Source organism: Xylocopa sonorina, chromosome 9, assembly GCF_050948175.1.
Source record: "Xylocopa sonorina isolate GNS202 chromosome 9, iyXylSono1_principal, whole genome shotgun sequence".
NCBI classification, from domain to species: domain Eukaryota; kingdom Metazoa; phylum Arthropoda; class Insecta; order Hymenoptera; family Apidae; genus Xylocopa; species Xylocopa sonorina.
In genome coordinates this window covers 4,039,546-4,059,966 of record NC_135201.1, presented here as the reverse complement: position 1 = coordinate 4,059,966, position 20,421 = coordinate 4,039,546, and the positions used below count along the sequence as shown (strand labels likewise).

General features: G+C 37.1%; 5 protein-coding genes across 8 annotated transcripts; all 5 read right to left on the bottom strand.

The window, feature by feature from the left end:
* Positions 1-995: 995 nt before the first annotated feature.
* Positions 996-1,736, bottom strand: LOC143427160 (uncharacterized). Its single transcript, XM_076901092.1, has 2 exons — positions 1,371-1,736; positions 996-1,299 (listed from the first exon to the last, which is right to left on the bottom strand). The coding sequence occupies exons 1-2, from the start codon at positions 1,603-1,605 to the stop codon at positions 1,013-1,015; spliced, it is 522 nt and encodes a 173-aa protein (XP_076757207.1). The 5' UTR covers positions 1,606-1,736; the 3' UTR covers positions 996-1,012.
* A 109-nt stretch (positions 1,737-1,845) lies between these two features.
* On the bottom strand, positions 1,846-4,058 carry LOC143427194 (uncharacterized). The gene is made up of 4 exons (XM_076901127.1): positions 3,116-4,058; positions 2,405-2,723; positions 2,092-2,335; positions 1,846-1,979 (listed from the first exon to the last, which is right to left on the bottom strand). The coding sequence occupies exons 1-4, from the start codon at positions 4,056-4,058 to the stop codon at positions 1,956-1,958; spliced, it is 1,530 nt and encodes a 509-aa protein (XP_076757242.1). The 3' UTR covers positions 1,846-1,955.
* A 1,648-nt stretch (positions 4,059-5,706) lies between these two features.
* On the bottom strand, positions 5,707-7,702 carry LOC143427159 (uncharacterized). Its single transcript, XM_076901091.1, has 5 exons — positions 7,544-7,702; positions 7,340-7,473; positions 7,109-7,250; positions 6,916-7,037; positions 5,707-6,840 (listed from the first exon to the last, which is right to left on the bottom strand). The coding sequence occupies exons 1-5, from the start codon at positions 7,677-7,679 to the stop codon at positions 6,403-6,405; spliced, it is 972 nt and encodes a 323-aa protein (XP_076757206.1). The 5' UTR covers positions 7,680-7,702; the 3' UTR covers positions 5,707-6,402.
* A 211-nt stretch (positions 7,703-7,913) lies between these two features.
* LOC143426798 (interference hedgehog) lies at positions 7,914-17,101 on the bottom strand. Of its 4 annotated transcripts, XR_013102187.1 has the most exons (8): positions 14,977-15,339; positions 13,547-13,627; positions 13,213-13,467; positions 12,138-13,136; positions 11,205-12,053; positions 11,015-11,130; positions 9,864-10,000; positions 7,914-9,734 (listed from the first exon to the last, which is right to left on the bottom strand). XR_013102187.1 is itself a non-coding variant. In XM_076900443.1 (7 exons), the coding sequence occupies exons 2-7, from the start codon at positions 13,614-13,616 to the stop codon at positions 9,633-9,635; spliced, it is 2,391 nt and encodes a 796-aa protein (XP_076756558.1). In that variant the 5' UTR covers positions 13,617-13,627; positions 16,748-17,101; the 3' UTR covers positions 7,914-9,632. The 4 variants fall into 4 exon arrangements, 3 of the variants coding, with proteins under 3 accessions (XP_076756558.1, XP_076756557.1, XP_076756559.1); XM_076900443.1 differs by lacking the exons at positions 9,864-10,000; positions 14,977-15,339 and adding an exon at positions 16,748-17,101; XM_076900442.1 differs by lacking the exon at positions 9,864-10,000 and having other exon boundaries at positions 14,977-15,335.
* On the bottom strand, positions 15,688-16,557 carry LOC143426799 (uncharacterized). The gene is made up of 3 exons (XM_076900445.1): positions 16,177-16,557; positions 15,837-15,993; positions 15,688-15,718 (listed from the first exon to the last, which is right to left on the bottom strand). The coding sequence occupies exons 1-2, from the start codon at positions 16,383-16,385 to the stop codon at positions 15,846-15,848; spliced, it is 357 nt and encodes a 118-aa protein (XP_076756560.1). The 5' UTR covers positions 16,386-16,557; the 3' UTR covers positions 15,688-15,718; positions 15,837-15,845.
* Positions 17,102-20,421: the final 3,320 nt, after the last annotated feature.

Here is a 20,421-nt window from a genome sequence, read left to right as displayed (position 1 = left end):
GATGATCAACCGATTGGTGGACAGCAAACTTTGAATCCACCAAATGGAAACACGCGCTGCATACCGTGGCAATAACAATGAGCCACACTTTGTGTAGTATAACGAGCACAACGTGACTAACACTGGCCGCCAGATCCCTTTGAAGGCGGTGTTACTCGACTAACCGACCGGTATCGCTCATTTCAACCGAGCCGAGTAACTGGCTGATGCCTGTTACTGTGCCCAGTTGAACACTGACTAACTGGAGAGGTGCCTTAACTTGCACCTTTACAGCTGAATGCACCATACGGGATAGAATAGAGCAGATATTTGAAAGTAAAAGTCTCCACCGTCGGCTCTTTGAACGCTTTCAAGTGGACCATGGTTGCTGATGCTATGGACCTTGCAGAGAAACACTGAAACTGTATCATCACTGGCGATTAAACCGCGCAAAGTTTAATTTTTTGTAAACAAGTCTAAAGAGATAGAACCTGCACCGAGATTCGTTTCATTCTTTAAATAATATATTTAAATTCCTCGTGAATGCATAAACCTGGCGTTATTTTCCTCTGCACGATTTACAATTGAAATTTAATTCGCTTCTAGTATCAGAAATAATTGTCTAGAGGAAATACGAGATAATGTAGAAGCGTGAAACGATTCAGTATTGTGTTGCTTTAAAGAATATGAACATTCGTTTCTAAAGGATCTGTCCACGAAACTGGGAGATTTCTAAATACGGAACTCTGGAAGATGAGAATTCAGGATCGAAAAAAAAAATATTTAAAATAGTCCATAAAATTTTTTTTTATAAGTGAAATAATTTTTCATACTCGAGCAAAAAGAGATTAACGAGGCGTCGGAGGATTGTAAAATTCGCAGCCATGTTTATAAACTTGTTTTTTTTTGTTTCCTACGCAAATAACTAAACTACGTCAATGCCGACTATTTAAAATCAACACTTCCTTTCAGATAAATCTGACGACCATCTCCAAATACCTAACTGCAAACAGCGTCGGAAAGATAACTTCCATTACTGAGAAATTGCATAAAATGCTGCATTGAGTAACTGCATCGCATTGAAATATATCAAGGCATGTAGCGTCGTCGTCGGTTGATCCCACGCAAAGAATGTACAAAGCGAGTGCACATGTACGCAACAGGTTTGTAAACACGTTGATCCGTATGTTAAATGAATAGGTAGATAAAGACAGGTATGCACGTTTGTACCTACAAAGAAGTGGCATGCATAACAGATTCCAAGAGCCGCGTAAAGAACGTTCCACCGTCTGCGCCACGTTACGCGTACACGTGAGCCTCCTACAATAGGAATAACAAACTTACAGCTGGACATCCATCAGAATTTTAGATCTTCAGAATCATCTATTTACCAAAAAGAATTTGATAATATTTATCTTCGCTTATACTGGAACAATACAGATCCTCCTCTCTCTCACAAACTTGAAAGCTATCAAAAGAAAGAAATACAAAAATATTGAAATTAAAAGATAGAAGAATGAAATACTGTTCTTGAAATATAAACAAGTAGATAAAATTGATCTGTTTGCAGATGCATTGCGAGACGAATTCCATGGCTCTTGACGAATGAACAGTCCGTTTATTCATAAACTGGAGCACAGAAGAATCGTGACGTTGCGTAAGATAAATTACGCGCCTGTTTACAGAGACAACAACGTTTTAGTGGTAGTAATGGTTTGTCGTACAAAATATAAACTTTTTTTCCTATTAATAATATTGAAATAATATCTCTCTCTCTCTCTCTCTCTCTTTCTTCATAACGAGAATACTGCGTCAACATATCGGTCACCAATTTATTTAATATATTTACGTAAATTGTATTTATCACCCTTTTGTTCTCTCGCTTCCTGCCCTCTATATGTATATTCTTAAAATAGCTCAAGCTTGTCGCGTGATAAATAAACTTCCTGGAGAACCAATTACGGCGTAAAAATAAATTAAACGTCAATTACTGACGTGTTCTTTTGGAATTACAAGAAATACATTATGAAACTATATATTTTCTTTAGTATTTTTCATGATCTTCTTATTGAATGTTTAAGATGAATTATATTTTAGGGCCACCTTACTCACCTTGGAAGATTTGACTGATTGAAGTTCAATAACGTCGGATTCATCCTCACTGAGACTCGATATGGTTGAACAGTCTGAAATTTTTCGCGCTGGTGGAATGTCCAAAAGGTCAACCTTTGTTTTTTCGTGCAACTCTGACGAGTTTTCTGGTATGTACTGCGTAAACTGTGTATCAAGCTTGGAATAGTAATTATCAGTGGAATCCAAACAGGAGTTTCTTCTATTTCCAGCCTCATTGTAATTTCTGAATAGATATTTTATTAGTGAACTGTTGATTACAATTATGAATGAATGAAAAGATTAAAAGCTATACCTTGCGGCAACAGCATTCACGGAATCAAGACAACAAGAGTCAGAGTGTCTTCTACTGCGATAAATTTGTGGGAACTGGGAATCCAAAGATTCACGTATTTCATCGCAGTCCAAGCAAGAGCAACTACTCGTTTGGCTAGGAGGACCACTAGCCCCTTCATACTTCTCAATGTCGAGATCGCTTCTTTCCAGCTTCTCATCTAGGTAAGAGTAATCTGAATAATCACTGATAACCACACTGGGTGTTCTCCAATATCTAGGTCTTCCCTCGCTGTGTTCAGAACCCTCGCTACCTTCCACTACATTCGAGCTCTCCCATCCTGTGAATACAAGTTTTTCATTAACATCAATACAAAATATACAATGTTTTAATTTATACAGAATCATCCTTAAGAATAATACGTTTCGTTCGAATCTTTCAGAATTCTAAATCTCAGATAGTAGTAGAGAAAAAAAAAACATTGATCTATACGTTCGTATTCGAAGAATTTTAATTATCCCGCTGCTGGAATGCAAACGCGGTGGGTGAACAAATTGAAAAGGTGTACGCGTGCAAGACGGAGGAAAAAAAAAAAAAAACGTAAAGGAACGATGATGTCATTGACACAGCACGCGTGGTCAGGAATCATATCTTCGATAACTCCTCCCCCTCTCCAAACCGAGCGCAGTCCGTTGGTAAGAGCAACCGGTGGCACGATTCCATCCTCCTTACCTTTTATTTGATCCTCGTCGCTCAGCACCGCGCTGTCGGAGCTACAACATCTAGTAACCCGTAGTTTGTGTCGTTTCTGTTGGTGCGCGGCCAGCGACGAGTCCTCGTCGCTGGTCGCGGCCGAATCGAGGCTCCAGCAACGGGCCATCGATCCCCTTCTTCGATCCGCGTCCGTCTCGATACCCTCGTCGCTCTGCGGGCTCTTGCTCAGAGAGCGCACCATCGGTATCCTGACCACGTCGAACTCGTCGTAGCTCTCGATCTCCTCGATGGGATCGACGGCACCCTCCGCCACGTTCTCCTGTTTCTTCGACTTCATCGTGACCCCGTTCTTGTCCGCTGCGTCTCTCTCACCGAACAACCGTTGGAGGCCCCGCACCAGCTCACATACCGACGAACCGCCGTCGCTCTCAGCGACGTACTGGTTCTCCACGATGCCGACGCGTCGTTTACGCGTACTCTGCGCGATCGAGGACGACGGGTCGACGTTCTGTTCCAGCGGCGACGATTCCTCCGGTTCGCCGCGCGGCCGTCCTTGTAACAGCTGTCCGTGTTGCCTCGATCTCGGCACCGGCGAACGCTGCACGTCACATCGACCGTATCGCCGAGAGGATACGCATTGTCCTCTCAATGACACTCGATTGCCCGACGTTCGATTTGAAATACGGGAGACGCATCGCGCACTGCCTCTGAACCAATCGCGGCGACCGCGTCGACGATAGTAGAGGACGCCATGTTCTGTTTCATGCACCACGTGAGAGCTAGATGGGAAACGTTGTCTAATCGTCTGACCCGGTTTGAATAATCGGCTGCGATTCGACTTGACAGAGTTCCCGTTATGGTCCTCAGAACTATCATTCTTCTTCTTGCCACGCTTCTTGCTCGCAACCGGCTCGTTTTTAAGCGGAGAAATCTTTTCCTCGTCTCTGCTCGACGCGTACATCTGACTCAGGCTCCTCGAAGAGTTCAACCGATTTTTCAGTGGACTCCTCGCAACGTTCCCCAAGATGTTGCTTCGCGGTCGACTTGCAACGGCGATATCTTTTGACAGAATTGTCTGACTGTAATGAGAAAAAAAGCATGACTGAAAACGAAGCTTGGAGCGATCTTAGGTTCTGTAATCATTTTGTTTACCCGCAGGCAAGTATTGGTTGTGAAACTACTAACGTAACAAGTTTCAACAGTAGTATATTGTGCGTGTAACTATTTTTTTAGGAAACGCATCGATTTATCAACCGCATTTTACGAAGATGTACTTTTATTCGTTGCTTGGGCAATAATTTATGTGTCAGTTTTTCTACAAACCACCTTTGCGGTGCTACGCTTCAAGTAATAAATTTTTCTAATATTATGGACTCTTATCTAATCTCGTCATTACATCATACGCACGGTACATAGCGACATTTCTCACACAATTGGTTACTACAATTCTAGAACGGTTTCATTCTTTTTCCTGTTAACTCTCGAAACATCATTAAATCATGACAGTGTTATATTTTCAATCGAAAGCTAATCGACAAGAGATGAAATGGAATTTCGTTTGGTTTGAATCGAAAGGTATCTCTGATAAAATTAGGCGTCGCTGGAAACAACGAGTCAAGGACCGTGTATCCGGGTCGAAGAAATGCGACGGGTGAGATGCATGGTAGGTATGCCAGGGTTGCTTCTTGCTCCTTCAATTGACGTCACAAGTGCGTCATTAGAAGCAAAGAAACAAGAAAGTGCGATTGAATGATCGCGGTTGCAGCAACTGTCGTGCGTACCGTTCAGTATCGTTTGATTCTTTCTCTTTCTCAACAAACGGTCCATTATCTCGTCAGTTCAAGTGCCCCTTGGCCACTTGAGCCTATCTGTGCTACGACCGTTTCGTTCGACTCTGTTCATTGTACAAAATAATCGTGGACACGCACAATGAACGGAATTATGTACTTTTCCTTCGGTTTTTTGTATTTCTTTTTAGTATTGCTCACTTGTTAGTTTCTATCAGTCGAGGGTGCTTGCTAATTACGCATAATGTAGACGTCCAAGGGAAGATAAGATAACGACGCAGGATTCACGGTACTTTTTTTTCTTCGTAGAAGGAAATTGATATTCAATGCACAAGAAAAAACGAATTGTAAAACTCGTTACAAGTATTATTAAAAGGAAACGATGTTTCTTGATTCTTGTTGACCAAGCTGACAATTATTGAAAAATTTCATTGTGTTTTGCAAACAAAGGGAAGAATAATATTTGTAAATGTCATTTTCAATTCGTGCCATTGTTGACAAGAGATGGATGCACGTTTGGACTTTTTCCATGTCTTGTTTTTTATTCAGAACTACGGGAAATTCAAAAGACGGTGTAAGACTAAATTTGATGTAATTTCTATTTAAAATGTGGAAGATGACACGGGCAAAGGAAGGTTACAGTCTAGCCTACTAGTTGGGCTTATATTTGTGACGAAATCGGGTCAATGTCGGTCCAAGGCTAATGACTCGTTCGTTCAAAATGGGCGATATATAACAAATTGTATGTTCATATTAAAATTCAAATAATTTGGTAAAATTCAAGTGCAACCAAGGGTGATTACGGGTGTAGTGAGGAAAAATATTGACATTTCTGGGCAAGAAATTTAAGTACAACAGTTACATTATTACAGCGGATTCATGCAGAATACAAATTTTATACATAAAAGTACAAAAACTTGTATTTCTTTTATTTCACGATAAAACTCTTACCTGTCCATTTCGATGTCGCATTGTGCATTTTATTCTCGTTCCGTGACATAAAATTGGATGCAAGCAATTATAGTAACAAGTTCGAGAATACGACGGAAAATTTTTCTTTGAAAATTCGAACGATTTAGTCAAACATTCTTAACATTCATAATCGATCGCTATGTACGAGTATTAATTTTTACTCGTGATAATTGAAAAAAGTAATATATACGATGATTGTACGTCAATCGTAGCTGATGGCCGACTGAACTCGAGATTTGAACTTGACCACTCTACAGTGACCACCTACACCCGAGTTCCTATGTAGAAGGTGGGGATCGATTGCATTGAAATCAGTTCTCCTAGAAGGGAAGCTTTCCACCTACAATTCACTCAAGAGTCATCATTACGACAATTCCTATACCGTTAGCTTTTATACGATCCTACAATTAATATCCTATACCCCTTCTCTAATCAGCTAAACTTTTATCTCTACTATAAAAAGATCGTAGTTGCTTTTATAAAATGGGATCAAATTGACTATACTTGACAAACATTTTATATTTTAGTTTTTCTCCAATTGTTCCCTTAAAATACTTCATAGAATTCGATGTCTGAGTGTTCACTGAGGTCTAAAGCTGTTGATGCGAATATATTTGATTCTCTTACAGTTCTTTTTGATTCATAAGGTTTCAACCATTTCTTTATTGATATTCCAGTTTCTAGGCTTTTGAAGGTAGTTTCAATGGGTGGTCTTGTAACCAGAATTGTTCCACTTTTAATGTTGGCTTTCAAAAACTTCCAAATTTCTATGTGCACCAATTCTGGGACATAAAATTCAAATGGATTATTCATGATGATGACATCACTTTTCTGTACTATATCAGGACACTCCTCAATTCTTTTGTTTACAATTTCAACACGATCATTCATGTTATATTTGTTTACTATATCACATTGGAGGGTACAAAGTTCTTTGTTCATTTCGACTCCAATGATCTTTTTGGCAGATGTGAATACATATGCCTGAAACAAAGATTTTATGTTATGATTCAAATCCTTTGATGAATGAATTTCTGTTTTAAGTAAACAAGTTATTACCCCATACAAAACTGCACCTAATCTAGATCCAACATCTAACAGAATTTTTCCTTCTATAGATGGTAGAACATTGTGAAATATATGCAACATAGCAGATACTGATAAAGAATGTGATATGATGTCTAAGGAAACAAATTCAGTTTTATTTTCATGCAAATAATTGCAAGATAAAAAATGCAATATTAAGTCTTACTATATTCTTTCACATCATTGGATCCACAGTTTGCGCAATATAAATTATCCAGTTTTCCTTCTTCTATGAGTTCATCCACTTCGTTATTATCATAAAGAAACCCATCAACATGCTTTGTTGATTTGTCATCACAGTCTGAGTTCTGTACATTTATAGAACTTAACGTTTCTTTGTTCTAACTTATAATTGTATAAGTATTTTTCATGTTTGTTATAAATTTCAATAACAGACCTCTCCTGTCGTTGGTGGTACTATGTGCTCTGTTGGAAGTATACCAGTAAGTGGTACTCTTTCTCTAATATCGATAACAATCTGCTTTATATAGTTTAATTGTTCTTGCTGTAAATTGCATCGTTTTTGGTCCCCTAGAAAAAGACATTCAATTTATCAATATTCTATACTATTGTATGAAATAGTAAACTCTTTTATGTGTACCTTGTGAAAGGCATCGGCTTTTCATTTCTTCGGGTTTCCAATTATCAGCAATAAATGACAAAAACATTTGTTGATCATCAACATTTAAGGAACGCATTATGGATGTAAATGTTTCTATAGCATTTTGGACAGACATTGCGCAATATTCATTTAATTTTAATGTTTCAGTAACAAAAACTATACTTCATAGCTGTACATACATTGGTACTTGTAGGTTTATCGTATCATACATGTGATATGTATGTACGAGAGGTTATGTCAATTCGTGTTCCATATTTGAATTTTGCACTTTAAAGATAACTCACCAGAAATATCACTAGAATTTGAATTCAAATTGATTGAGTCTGTGGAAGTGGTTCTGCGTGAAATGAACGAAACAAATTGGACAATTCTGACTTTTTCTAGTATGTTTATTAAAAAAAATTAAGTACACAAATTGTTTGTATGTATATATAAATAATTAATCTTAATATTATTTTGTATAGGCAAGATATAAGGCACATATGCTCCTTCGTTAAATCTAACCCATTCTACTATGTACAAAAATTGATTTTCCTCCGCGTATAAACTCGTCGACTTCGCGGATCGCCGCAATTGATTTTTCTTGCAGAAATTTAAAAAATTAAATAATTAACATGACACTAAATACATGTTATACATAAAACGATGTTACGGTATTAAAATTTTACGATTACTTATTTACAAATAGTCAGCTTTCTTTCTTTAGATATTGGAACTCTGATTAATGAAAATTGTAGGATTTTTTATGTTTCTCAGATTCTTGTATGCGCGATTCATCATAGAACTTGATCATCGTCGTGGAGTTCTTCATTGAAATCATTAGAAGAAATTGTTGTGTCTAACTCGAAGCTAAGGGAATACTGTTATTACAAGTTAACTTGTTGTTATTAGCTGCTTCTTGATAATATATAACAAATACTGTTAGCGACGTACCATTGGATTATTTTCTATTACTTTATTAGCAATTTATGTGGGATTTGTTCTCTAATGCAAAGATGAATTCATTAAAGTCATTAGTCCTTCAACAATAATAATGTATAAATAAGCATGATACATGCGATAACAACTTGAAGAATGAAAAGAAAAAGTGAACTAAATTTCATTCCATCACAGACCAAGAATTTAAAAAAAAAAAAAAGAACGTAGTACAGTTGTCTTTTTCATCAAGCATAACATAATTCGTCGTTAAATCCGTCGTAATTAGTAATATCTCGCGTATTTACAACATAAAATAATAGACGCTAATTAATTTAAATTAGGAAACAAACGTAATTCTTAAAAGCTGCCTGGATTAAAATTAATACTTAAACTGGACGTACACAGTAGAAGTACGTAATATTGTATCGTACATGCGATGTGTATTTGCGAGAGGTTCTGTCAATTCGTGTCCCACGTTTGAATTTCTAGTATCGCAAGGGGAGATTATTCAATTACGAGTATGCAAACTTCTAGCTCGCACATATGTTCAATTACATTCAAACTCACTAGTAGTCGATCATAAACTGGGTACGTAAAGAGACAAGAAGAGATTGGGAGAGAACAATGGAGAAAGTGCAATGAAATCGAAGAAATATGTGAGACAGGTACTTGCAAGTTTTAACATACCCATTTTATGATCAATTATAAAATTCTCTATTCTATATTTTGAGCGTTAAAAGGATCGTCATCTAGCGCGCAAAAGAAAAAGAAGGAAATCTAAAATTGAACGCGTAAGATACAATTGTTAGAGGAATACGTGTCTAACAAATGTCGATCGAAACATTTGAGCATACCTCTTACGGCACCCTGTAACTGTCATATGTGTCTTGTTTATTGTAAACTTATCGGATATGACTAAAGTTCCTAAATAAGAAAGTTTGACGACTCGCTAAAAAAAAAAAAAAAAAAAGAAAAGGAAGCGCCATTAGAAGCTACAACGTGCGCGCGTTCTTTCACGTCCGGTCATTCGTGGGTATTCGACGTCTTGGATGTTACAAAGATTATTTTCGACGCAGGGAGGAAATGGTTGTTGTTCTATAGGCAGTAAATTCCCTGAAGTTGAGGATGCTCTCTCAGTCTATTGATATGTTCACTGATCTGTTCCAGCGGTGTCACTGTTGTTATGGTTGTTGCTGTTGTTATTCTGCCCGTTTAGAAACGAGGCCATTTCCATCGGCGACTGTTGCCCGGTCTGTTTAGAAACATGCATTTTCGTTTCGCTTCTTTCAGATCTCATTCAGGAATAGAGAAAGAGAGAGATAGAGAGAGAGAGAGAGAGAAAGAGAGAAAGAGAGAGGTGTGTGGATAATATATAACATACGTGTGTGGTGTTCAGAAAGTACAAAAGAAAAGCGGCTTCCAGAGAAAGTGCGGATAGTGTGCGAGTAGAATTTAAAGAGCGGCACGTGCTCGATTGCTTAAAGCTAGGAAAAACTAGTCTCCTTAATATCGAATTGTCTGAAAGCAGAAATAGGTTAGTCGAATGTAAATACAGATATAGTCGCGTGCGAAAATGCGAAGGGGGAATATTGTTATTGTCTGGCAAATAAATTTTTTGAAGAGAAAGAACAAATAAAATGGACCGAAGCACAACGAGAAAAGGTATTATTTAAAAAAAAAAGAGTCATACTGCTATAATCTGGCGGAGTCCATTATTCGATTCGATACAGAATCGTCCATTGAAATAGATCTAATCCAGGCTAGAGCATAATAATGATTGAATAAATGTGCTTCCCTCGAGCAATAATCTTAAGTGCATAGACAGATATTGTAATTTTACAGTTAGGATTTTTATGTGTCAATCTATGGAATGTAATATATATGTGCGACAATAGTAGTAATTATGAAGTGTCTATATACATTCATAGATTTACATGTACAAGACTGCTAGAGTATGACTTATTTATATTAAGAAAGTTTATATCAGATGATATAACTGATAGTGATATAACAAATTATGTTTGCATTATTTCATTGTTTTATAATTGGACTCCGCTCAGGATTACAAGCTGACAGAACACACACACTACAGTATGAATTATTGCGTTATGTATAATGAAAACGCATACAACTACAAGCGATGATTATGAGTTTACTAATCTTACTAACACAGATAAGTGTCGCAGTTATCTAATTGTAAGTGACGATTTTTAATGTCACATCTTTCTCATTGGTCTATACATTCAGTGTTAGTCTGACCAGAATCATCGCATTTATACATACTGTAATCAGCCGTGTATGCAATTAGGATTGTGTTTCCGTTTGCCTAGTATAGTATATCGACTATACAAATATTTCAATATGGGAATTGAATGACCGTAGACACAATTGAAATTTCATTTAAAACAAAACAGATAATATTAATACGACAATCAGATTTCTGTTTATCAAATCGGTATACACAGCCATTTTCAGTCATTCTTTTCCCTGAACAAAGTGAAAGTATTGACATTGTTATCTACAAATACCTACCTTAGGCTGTATTACATCTTCAGGCGTATCGAGACTGGCAAGTGGATTTGACGTTATGTTTATTTTCGAGTCAGTTACTCCACCATTCATTACTCTTCCATTTGTTATCGGTTTTCCTAAAATTGAAAATCAGCAATAAGTATTCTTCGAAGTATCTAACTATTACCTTCTATAAATTCTATAAATTTACCTTCGCTTTGCGATGATTCTCGACTCTGTTTATGCTTGGTTCTTTTATACACTACTGCAACTGCAACCAGGCCGCCCAATAAAGTTGACCCTCCAAGAACTCCACCAATTATGGCATACATATTTACGTTTCTGTCATCCGCAGGTCTTACTTGACTATCTAACGTTAAATTGCTGCCGTGATCGTTTATATTCTCGTGATTGTTATTCTCGTTCGTATTCACAGCCTTCAATGTTTTCTGCGCTAGAATCTGAGAGAATTCCGAGGCTGCGTCCACGGAAAAACTTTGCACCTTAAATTCATACATTGTATCTGGTTGCAAATGGGAAATAGTTATGTTGAACGATTCTTTTCCTTCTACTGTTGTCTTTATGTAATCGCTGGCTGTGGAAGAAGCTCGATGGTGTACATAGAAACCATCGATGTCGGCTGACCTGTCTGAATTTTGCCAAATAAGTAACACATCGTGCGGACTTAGAGCTTCAGTGTTAGTTAACAGAGGTATCGGCATTTTGTTGCTCTCGAATCCACCATCTTTGTTGAGATGAAAGCGCACGGAATTCGGGCTAAGTTTGTTATCGTTATTTGAGTAAACTGCGGCAATTCTAAATCGGTAGGTATGATTAGGTTGTAAATCAGTCACTTCAAATGACCGGATATGGCTCGATATCTCAGAGTTCGCGGTCATCCATTTGGCTTGCTTGCCGTTCATCTTCTGTCCAAGTTCTCGGTATTGAACTTTGAAGAACTCAATCGGCAATCCCGTGTTTTTAGGCACAGACCATCTAACCATCACGGACACGTCTGAGAGTCTTGTTACGTTCGGTTGGTTCGGTGGTACTAACACAGCTAAAAATAAGAGATAAAGTATGTGAAAAAATTAAATTGTATGTTAATATCTCTCTAAGTTATAAGCACAGCGCCATAAATTACCAGTGCCTTTACGCTTGCCCTCCTTGCTCCTTCTTCTCCCTCCTCCCTTGGTGTGCTTATGCCTTGAATTAGGAATTCCATAATCCGGTTTTACTTCAGTACCTCCAATGTGTTGTTTAGGATTTACTCGTAGCAAGTTGCAACCAGAGTGAGAGCCATACTCGTTACTCGCGACACATTGGACAATACCAGCATGTTTCTTTTCAACTTCAGAGATGAGAAGAGTTGAACCTCGAAGTTCCACGTTATCGCTAGATATCTGAGATTCTCCATTAATCAACCACTCGATTTTTGGTTGTGGTTCGCCCGTTACTGTACAAGAGAGTTCCAATTCTCCGCCCTCGGAGAAAGTCGACGCTTTCGGCGGTCTGATTACTTTTGGAACTTCCATAACTTTCAATATGATCACAGATTTTATTTGTCCATTATTATTACTCCATACACAGTCGTATTCTCCTCTGTCTGTTGGCTGGACGTTGGTTATCGTTAAACCCATCGGGGTCTTTATAGAATTTGAAGGCAATGAACTACCTAGTCTACTCCATGTAACGGTAGGAACTGGGTAACCAGCACCGAAACATTCCAAAGTTACATTTTTACCACGCAAAACTTTGTATTCTGCTTGTGGTTGTTTAAGAAAGTACGGCTCTCGGTGCGTATTGTTCTTATACACGTTTAATATCGTTTTATAATTACTTGTATACATTTGCATAGTTATGTAATTATTAGCAGTACAATGGTAGGATCCACTGTCTGATACTTTAGCATTTTCAATGACCATAGTCTTACTACTTATTATGTTAGCATTCGGCATCCGATTATCAACGGAGTTATCTTTAAAAAACTGAATTATGGCCTCTGGTACAGAGTAAGGCACAGGGCATGTAATAGGCACAGTGTTTCCCGCTGGGACGTTTATAACAACGTCGTTCTTATCAGAAAATTTGTGTATAGTAGCTAGTGTTAATCTTGCTGACTCGGAAGCTAAACCGCTCGATCCTACGATGTAAAAGCACGAATTAATTATCTCATTGTACTAGCATTAAAAAATATTGGAATAGGTGTATAAAATTACCATAGTAAGCTATGCAACGGTAATCCCCGGCTTTCGACTCGTTATCGAAATTGACCACGTGTCTGGAGGTTTTGCCACCATTGTTAGGTGTATGGAAAACCGTCAACCATTTATTCGAACCCAGTGGTCTATGGCGCCAAGAGAAACGCTCCGCTTCGAGATTCAAATTACACTCGAAGTTCACCTCGTCGCCTATTGGTACATCCAATGGTTTGGGGTGCCTCGTAAACGACATGCCTAGTTCCTGCCTTTGTCCTGTAAAGGAAAAGGAAAAATCGGTAACAGTACAGCATTAGAAAGAAAAAAAAGAAAGAAAAGTATAAAAAAATCTCACCATGCGCAACGTTGGCTAGGACGTGAAGTAAAGCTGTGACAACGCCACATAGGGAGGTAACAGGTCGCATCTTGACACATTCTACAATCAAGGAAAAGAGAGGTTTGTTACGTGTGACTTTGCTCTTTCTTGGTAATCGCTTTTTCGACCTGCTTCTCTCGGGTCGGGTACAAAACCCGAGGCGCCAGTCGAGAGAGAAAAAGAGAGAGAGAGAGAGAGAGAATACACTAAAATTAATGCCGACCAAGCATGTTTAAGTTTAGAACGTGGTGAGTTCACGTGGAAATAGAATGTATTCATTCTAGTTTTGATCACGGCTAGTCATTTCGGCACGAACGCACGCCTTCCCCTCTCTACTCCAAGAAGTATGTCCCGCAATCCAGTCTCAGTGGAATGCCAATATAAATGCGATTTATATACATTCGCAAACACCGGATCGTTTTAAATTTCTGCCGCGTTTATTTCTCCAATCAAGGAGAAATAAACAGCTTTACAAAAGCGGTAGAAAAAATCCGATTAGGGTTGCCGTTTATTATAATAATTCATAAAGAGGGTAATAAAGAAAAATACCTTATCGATCGGTTCTTTTACAAGTTTAAGTAATAAATAATAACTATATAATAAAGTATCCTTGATATTATTAACGTTAATGAAATACTTTTCGTGAAAATACGAAAGTTATCTAAATTATTGTAACAACAAACTATAGCCTTTCCTTTTCTATTTGAAGAAGTAAATCAATTGGCAGGCAAAATTTGCGAGTATTTTCAAGACATTCGACCATACGTTCGAACAATATTTTTTAAATATTTAGTAGTGAATAGATTCAATATTTATGTCATGACAAATCTGAGCAGACAGAGATACCACAATCACAACACGAAAATGACCATATACGGTGATGGAAACCGTCGTACATTGCGCGCACCGTTTTCCACCCACATGCGGATAACTGACCATCGTGAGTGACGATCAGAAAACCATGCCGACACGTCCAAGACCAACGGAAATTATTTGTTGGCTAACAAACGCGTTAAGTGTAGGTAGATCCATTCATGGGCTACACCGTGACACTCGCCCACACATGCGAAACTTTAATACGCGGCATTAAGAGAAAGAATTATCAGTTTCGCAGAATGTTTACTGCGTGTTCGTTAAATAAGAGCGTTGTTTCGTAGTAGACACGCTGTGCGAATGTAATTAGATTTCATCGATTGCTTCCCAATTTGCTTGAAAGTTTAGTTTCCGCAGTTTTGTTGGTTAGCTCGATACGTCTTCCTTACAAATTTGCTGCGAAATAGAGAATGCACTCGGTAAGATCTTGCATAATAAATTTAGTTTAAAAATATCTTAACGTTGCAAGACTTTATATGATCGCACGAAAAGTTTCTTATACCGAATCGTCGGTCATTGCGAGAAAACGAATTTACTCGGGTAACCGCTCGAAGGATTCACGGTTGGGCAGGAGGTATTTCTCATCGAACCCGAAATCGCAGAGAGAAAAAGCACGCGTTCAACCCATTGGCAAGATAGTTGAACGCTTTTTATGCATGGGAGAACTCTTAACTTCTGGTTAAATGGTAGTATAAATGCCGATGGTATGTAACAGGTGAAAAGGGTCCTAAAGAGGCTGGTTTCCGACGTTGCCTCTTATAAAAATAAAGGACTCGAATTCCAAAGCAGTGGTTGTCAAGTCCCTGAGCCGAACGCGCGCGCGTGCCACACGATTCTCAGTGTACCTAACCTTACGGATGCACCAATGGTACCCGAGTTACGCGTACACACACATACACACACACCATCGTACCTGCAGTTAAACAAGAATTAGACTCATTTCTACAACCTGTCGTTGACAAAGAAAATATTTTATCAAAAAATTCTATTTACAATTACGATCCTCCGAAACCAGTCGTCGATCGGCGATCTTAATATATGCGAAAAGTTGAGATCCACTTTGATAAACTCGTGGTTGCATTGTTGGTCAAAATACAGAAAAATCTGGATGTACTATTCCAGTGGAGTAAATCGCGTGTTCTTTTCTCGTTAGTTTTTGCAATTATTATTTGTTTAAAATGATATACATATATGTTTTTATATTGGAGTTAGCATAATTTATTCTTCTGTTGCATTAATTTAGTTTTATGCGATGCTACTGCAAAAAGTTCTATCAACCTAAATAGAAATAATATCAACTTAATATATCAATTTATTTTATGGAACTATTAATAACAATTGAAAGTTGTATCGTTATTTTTAAATCGGGGTGAAATTAACGTTAACTTTTTTTTACACGAGCAAACTATGGTGTTCCGTTACGCGTAACAAACAGGAACCAGGAAGATCGGGTTCCCGTTGATCGAACGCATTCGATAAGTGGAGCCTTCCTTTCGGCTGATCGTTGATTAATCACGTGAACTTTTATTCTCCTCACATTGTCGTGTTCCGTCCTAATACAAGGCACACGACTAACTTAATGTTTCAGCTCGGCATGCATAGCAATCGCCTAGCAAAACGAACGACGAATATTTAGCCCTATATGTGTCACAAGCTATTTTAATCTACTTTTCACAGCCATCGTCCTCTCAACAATTAATCCTTTGTACTATACATTTAAATCGTTACATATTTACATTGTTTTTCCTTTGTCGATTGATTGGCACCGGCATTTAAAAAAATCATTAGGTCCAGTACCGATGCCATTGTTATGATTTCGATGTAGGCTTCGATTCGAGTTGACGAACTTTGCCTGGAAGTTGACAATTCGTTCATCATTACCATGCACGCAAAATTTATGCGACGAGACTTTAATCAAAAAAGCATGTAACATACATATATACATTACTAGAACGCAGGCGCATTAAGTGGCGCGGTATTGTCCGCGAACGAGTGTTTTCTCAATTGACAATCGTTGAAATAATTAATATTACCATCGTCGATGTTTAATCGTGGACGCTGCATCGTCCATCGCGTTCGAATTTCACCGAAAATAGCGCTAGTTCACCCTTCCCGGCAGGTGATCCTTTTTACAGCAGCATCGCAAGTAAAGTTTTCCCAATGTTACAATTTAGGGTGCATCGTTCAGGATTTTACGAGCGGTCGGAGGCACGCGAAAATTGCGACCAGGCACGAAAATAAAAAAGCTGACGACGATCGACGACGTGAAGAAAGAAAACAAATATAATCAGGCCTGTGCACACTCACCCTTTTTCCTTCGATCTAGCAGTACGATCTATCCGTTCCAGATCCTCGATGGATTTCCCGTGGACCGATCACGATTTTTATCGCCGTGGAAAACAACCAGTCCGTTAACAATTTTTATCGGCGAATCCCTTCATTTTTTTCACTACCGTCGTTCTGAATCCCAACGGGTTCGACTTCCTACACAACACGACGCTTGGCGTCCACCAGCACACTGGAATGCAGACCGACAGGTTTTGAACCGCGATAATGTATAGTAACGACGTGCGCCCCGATCTAGGTACTCGCGTGCAGGTTGGTACATCGATGGGCCGTCACGTGATTCTACCCGTTCGAGATGCAACTGCGAAACGTACGACTTTTTATTTCAAATCACGTGTCCTGAAATTGGTAGAATTCGTAGAAATAACACGGAACACTCGTCTTGCACACGTTTAAATTAAGCTTTACGTCGCTTGCGAGGGTCGTGGGCTTTTACTATAGATTCGGATATCGTGCGCGAGGTAGTTACGCGCATACGCGCCACTTTTGAAATTTTAAGCGCGCCAATTACGATTCTGTAAACAAAAATAATTTTTCATTTTTTATCACGAAATAAATGTTGCACATGATAGACGTAAATAATTTAAGAGTTTAAATATAGAAATATATATTAATATATTGTATTCAAAGTAACATTAATTAACAACAATTGATTTTTGCCATTTTTACACTTTTGTGATCAAGGACTATATATATATATATATACATATATATATGTATTTATATATATATAGTTACACATATCGTAGCGATTTTGAAAAGGATGTAAATTTAAATAATCAATTCTGCTTGTGTTTGATTTTTTCACATTCTTTTCATTAATAAAGGTCTATTTTGGTTACAATCTAAAATATTAAATATTTTACTCAATTATATAAGCAAGGTCAAAAACTTAACAAACATTTTACAATATATTCCGTTTAAAATGAGTAATAATTATATTAATATTAATAATAATATAATTAATAATAATATTACATATTATGCCAACAAAATTCATACAATGTACAATTTGTAGATATACGTATAAATAAACATCTGTTCCTCAAAATAAATGATTTCTGCGTTTGGCACGATGTCATGTAATGGAAGCAAATTAAACACCATGTTACATTTTGATTGTCCGTGGCTAGTTGTGATGCAATGAAATATGATTTACCTCGTACACTTGATTTTACTTTTTCCTTCTCTTTTTGGTATTTTAGTTGATGTTAGTGCTTTTTATTTTTATCAGTCGGTCCCATTTAACAAGAAAGAACGATTTCGGACAGCGTTAACTAATATGTATGTATGTAAAGATTACACGGAGGAAATAACAGTTGTATCGCAGTACATGATGTAATAATACTTCATAGAAAATGCTCAGTGAGTTAACTATCTTGCGCAATTGATGTTTTACAATTTTTATACTTATTTCCCTATATATAAACACACGGAGTTATGCGAACTTGTGAATGAAAGTTTTTTTTTTGTACGAACCGACTGATCGAAGAGTATTTTGCCCGATGTCAGGATTTACTGGTATATATTGCTTTATGTTGCACTTGCTAATCGATTACTTTAATTTGTAATGGATCAATAGTTGCAGTACTATTATTATAAATGGCATTCCACCCCCGCCCCTAATCAATTAGATTAGAATTAACTACATGGAAGAACAGATCTTCAGTCATAGCGAACAGAAGCTAGACTAAAAATTTCAACAAATAGTAAACTGTGATATTACTTTCAATATATATATATACACACACACACACACTTGTGTGTGTGTTTATAATGTATTGCTAATTTAAAGATGCCAGTTTCCCTATCTAGATCAGAATGTTTAGGTGTCAGCAAGAATGCCAATTAAGGTAATATCAGAAAAGCGTTGGGAACACTTTATCTCTCTTTCTTTCTCTCTCCCCTTCTAAACGATAAAACTTATAAAGTCCTACAACTTGTGTTTCACCAAAATATAATTAACAACAATAACAACAAGGTGTGTTCACTTTTGCAATAATATCACAGACAATAGAAAACGTAAGGTCTACAAAAAACTGGTCTTACTCATGCATATAAAATTTAGAAAAAAAGTGCCCATTACTGAACACGTGCTTGCCTTTAAAGCTTTATATAGATACATATATGTATATATATATAGCATTATATATACACATGTACGTATGCTAGATAGAATAAGTTTGCATTGACATAAAATGTACATATTTCTCTCAAAAACTTTAAAGTTTCCTTGATCATATATAAACATGGCATTCTTCCTCGCACCCTTTATCTTGGATTTCATTTTTCCATTTTTGTAGCTGACCAGCTGCAATCACATGAAACATTTTGGCAGCGCGCCTTTCCGATTTTTGTCCATTTTATCGTATTGTTCACTGTATTTCCAACTCTCGTTTAAATTAATTATAGCTTTATCCTCTGCTCTCTTACGTTAATCATATCTAAAAGTTTCGCACGCGATTAGTGTAACATTTTTCAGTGCAATAACTTTACTAATCGAAATTATTACAGTTACCTTGCCGACTTTGAAAATTGCTAGACAGTAACAACGTACAGTTAATAAGTTAAACTAAATTGCACCTGCTTAAGAAACGACAATAATGCGTATGAAATGTATCTGGACCAGCAGTAACATATACATTACGAGTAACAGTTTATATCGTTAATAACGTGCACGTGCAACTGTTACGCTTAAATATTATCAACCTAAGAACTGACACCATTCCATTTTTTACATACAGTCGTAAGACTAGAGAGAAATGTTTTCGATCTAAAAATTCGTCACATTTAAATTGGTAACCACATTCATTTTCGCCCATCATTAGAAATCAAGATTATACGTTTTTTAATTTTTAACAAAGTTTTTATGTTACATGACATGTAAAAACACGGAATTACTTAGGCTGCGCTACCATGCTATGTTTGTAGTGTCACGCAAGATACGATTAGTAAATAATAATTTAAGCTACTGAACTGTGTTTCTTTTTGTTGTTTTTTTTTTCTTTTTTAGCAATTAGGAAGAGCTTTTATCACGCGGGCAGTGCCCTGTAAAAATATACGTTCTCTCTATATAGAACTACATTCTCAATGTATACAAGACCAGTTCGTTAACACTCGATACTTTTTACAGCCATATACATCTCCATTATTCGTTAGGTATTCACAAGGTTTCATTATATTACAGATATACTTGTTTTTTTATTTTATTTTTTTATAAAAATAGGATGACGTTCTTGCCTTGTGTACCTTTATGCATTTCTTCTAATCAATATTTATCAAACTTGACACGATAATATACTGATGTTTTAACAAAATTTGTTTGGAACTAGTCTTTGTATACATTATAGGATCTACATATGTACAGCACTGTTCAAAATCATCTCAAAAGCCACGAAGAGAGTAGAAAAAGGCATGAAATGATATTATTCTTCATTTCAAATCCATAATTCAGTGTACCTTGACTTAATTTTCAGAGTTTTTTCATTAACGATAGTTTATCGCGGCACACATTTTGTACACATACAGCTGCGTACATGACCAGATGTAGTTAGTGTGTAAATGAATGAGCATGTGAACATGAACATGTTTGCATGTAAATGTGTATGTGAGTGTCTGTATGTATATATACGTAT

Coding starts and splice junctions, on each gene's coding strand:
- LOC143426798 (XM_076900442.1), bottom strand. CDS start 15,025: ATGAGAAATACCTCCTGCCCAACCGTGAATCCTTCGAGCGGTTACCCG. Junction 12,054..12,137: donor GGGCAAGCGTAAAGGCACTG/GTAATTTATGGC, acceptor TCTTATTTTTAG/CTGTGTTAGTACCACCGAAC. Junction 9,735..11,014: donor AAGATGTAATACAGCCTAAG/GTAGGTATTTGT, acceptor GTTTCTAAACAG/ACCGGGCAACAGTCGCCGAT.
- LOC143427159 (XM_076901091.1), bottom strand. CDS start 7,679: ATGTCTGTCCAAAATGCTATAGAAACATTTACATCCATAATGCGTTCC. Junction 7,474..7,543: donor AAGCCGATGCCTTTCACAAG/GTACACATAAAA, acceptor GTCTTTTTCTAG/GGGACCAAAAACGATGCAAT. Junction 7,038..7,108: donor CAATGATGTGAAAGAATATA/GTAAGACTTAAT, acceptor TTGTTTCCTTAG/ACATCATATCACATTCTTTA.
- LOC143426799 (XM_076900445.1), bottom strand. CDS start 16,385: ATGTATATATGTATGTTACATGCTTTTTTGATTAAAGTCTCGTCGCAT. Junction 15,994..16,176: donor ATCGACAAAGGAAAAACAAT/GTAAATATGTAA, acceptor GCCTTGTATTAG/GACGGAACACGACAATGTGA.
- LOC143427194 (XM_076901127.1), bottom strand. CDS start 4,058: ATGTACGCGTCGAGCAGAGACGAGGAAAAGATTTCTCCGCTTAAAAAC. Junction 2,724..3,115: donor CGACGAGGATCAAATAAAAG/GTAAGGAGGATG, acceptor TTGTATTCACAG/GATGGGAGAGCTCGAATGTA. Junction 1,980..2,091: donor AATCAGTCAAATCTTCCAAG/GTGAGTAAGGTG, acceptor TAATTCCAAAAG/AACACGTCAGTAATTGACGT.
- LOC143427160 (XM_076901092.1), bottom strand. CDS start 1,605: ATGAATAAACGGACTGTTCATTCGTCAAGAGCCATGGAATTCGTCTCG. Junction 1,300..1,370: donor ATATTATCAAATTCTTTTTG/GTAAATAGATGA, acceptor TTCCTATTGTAG/GAGGCTCACGTGTACGCGTA.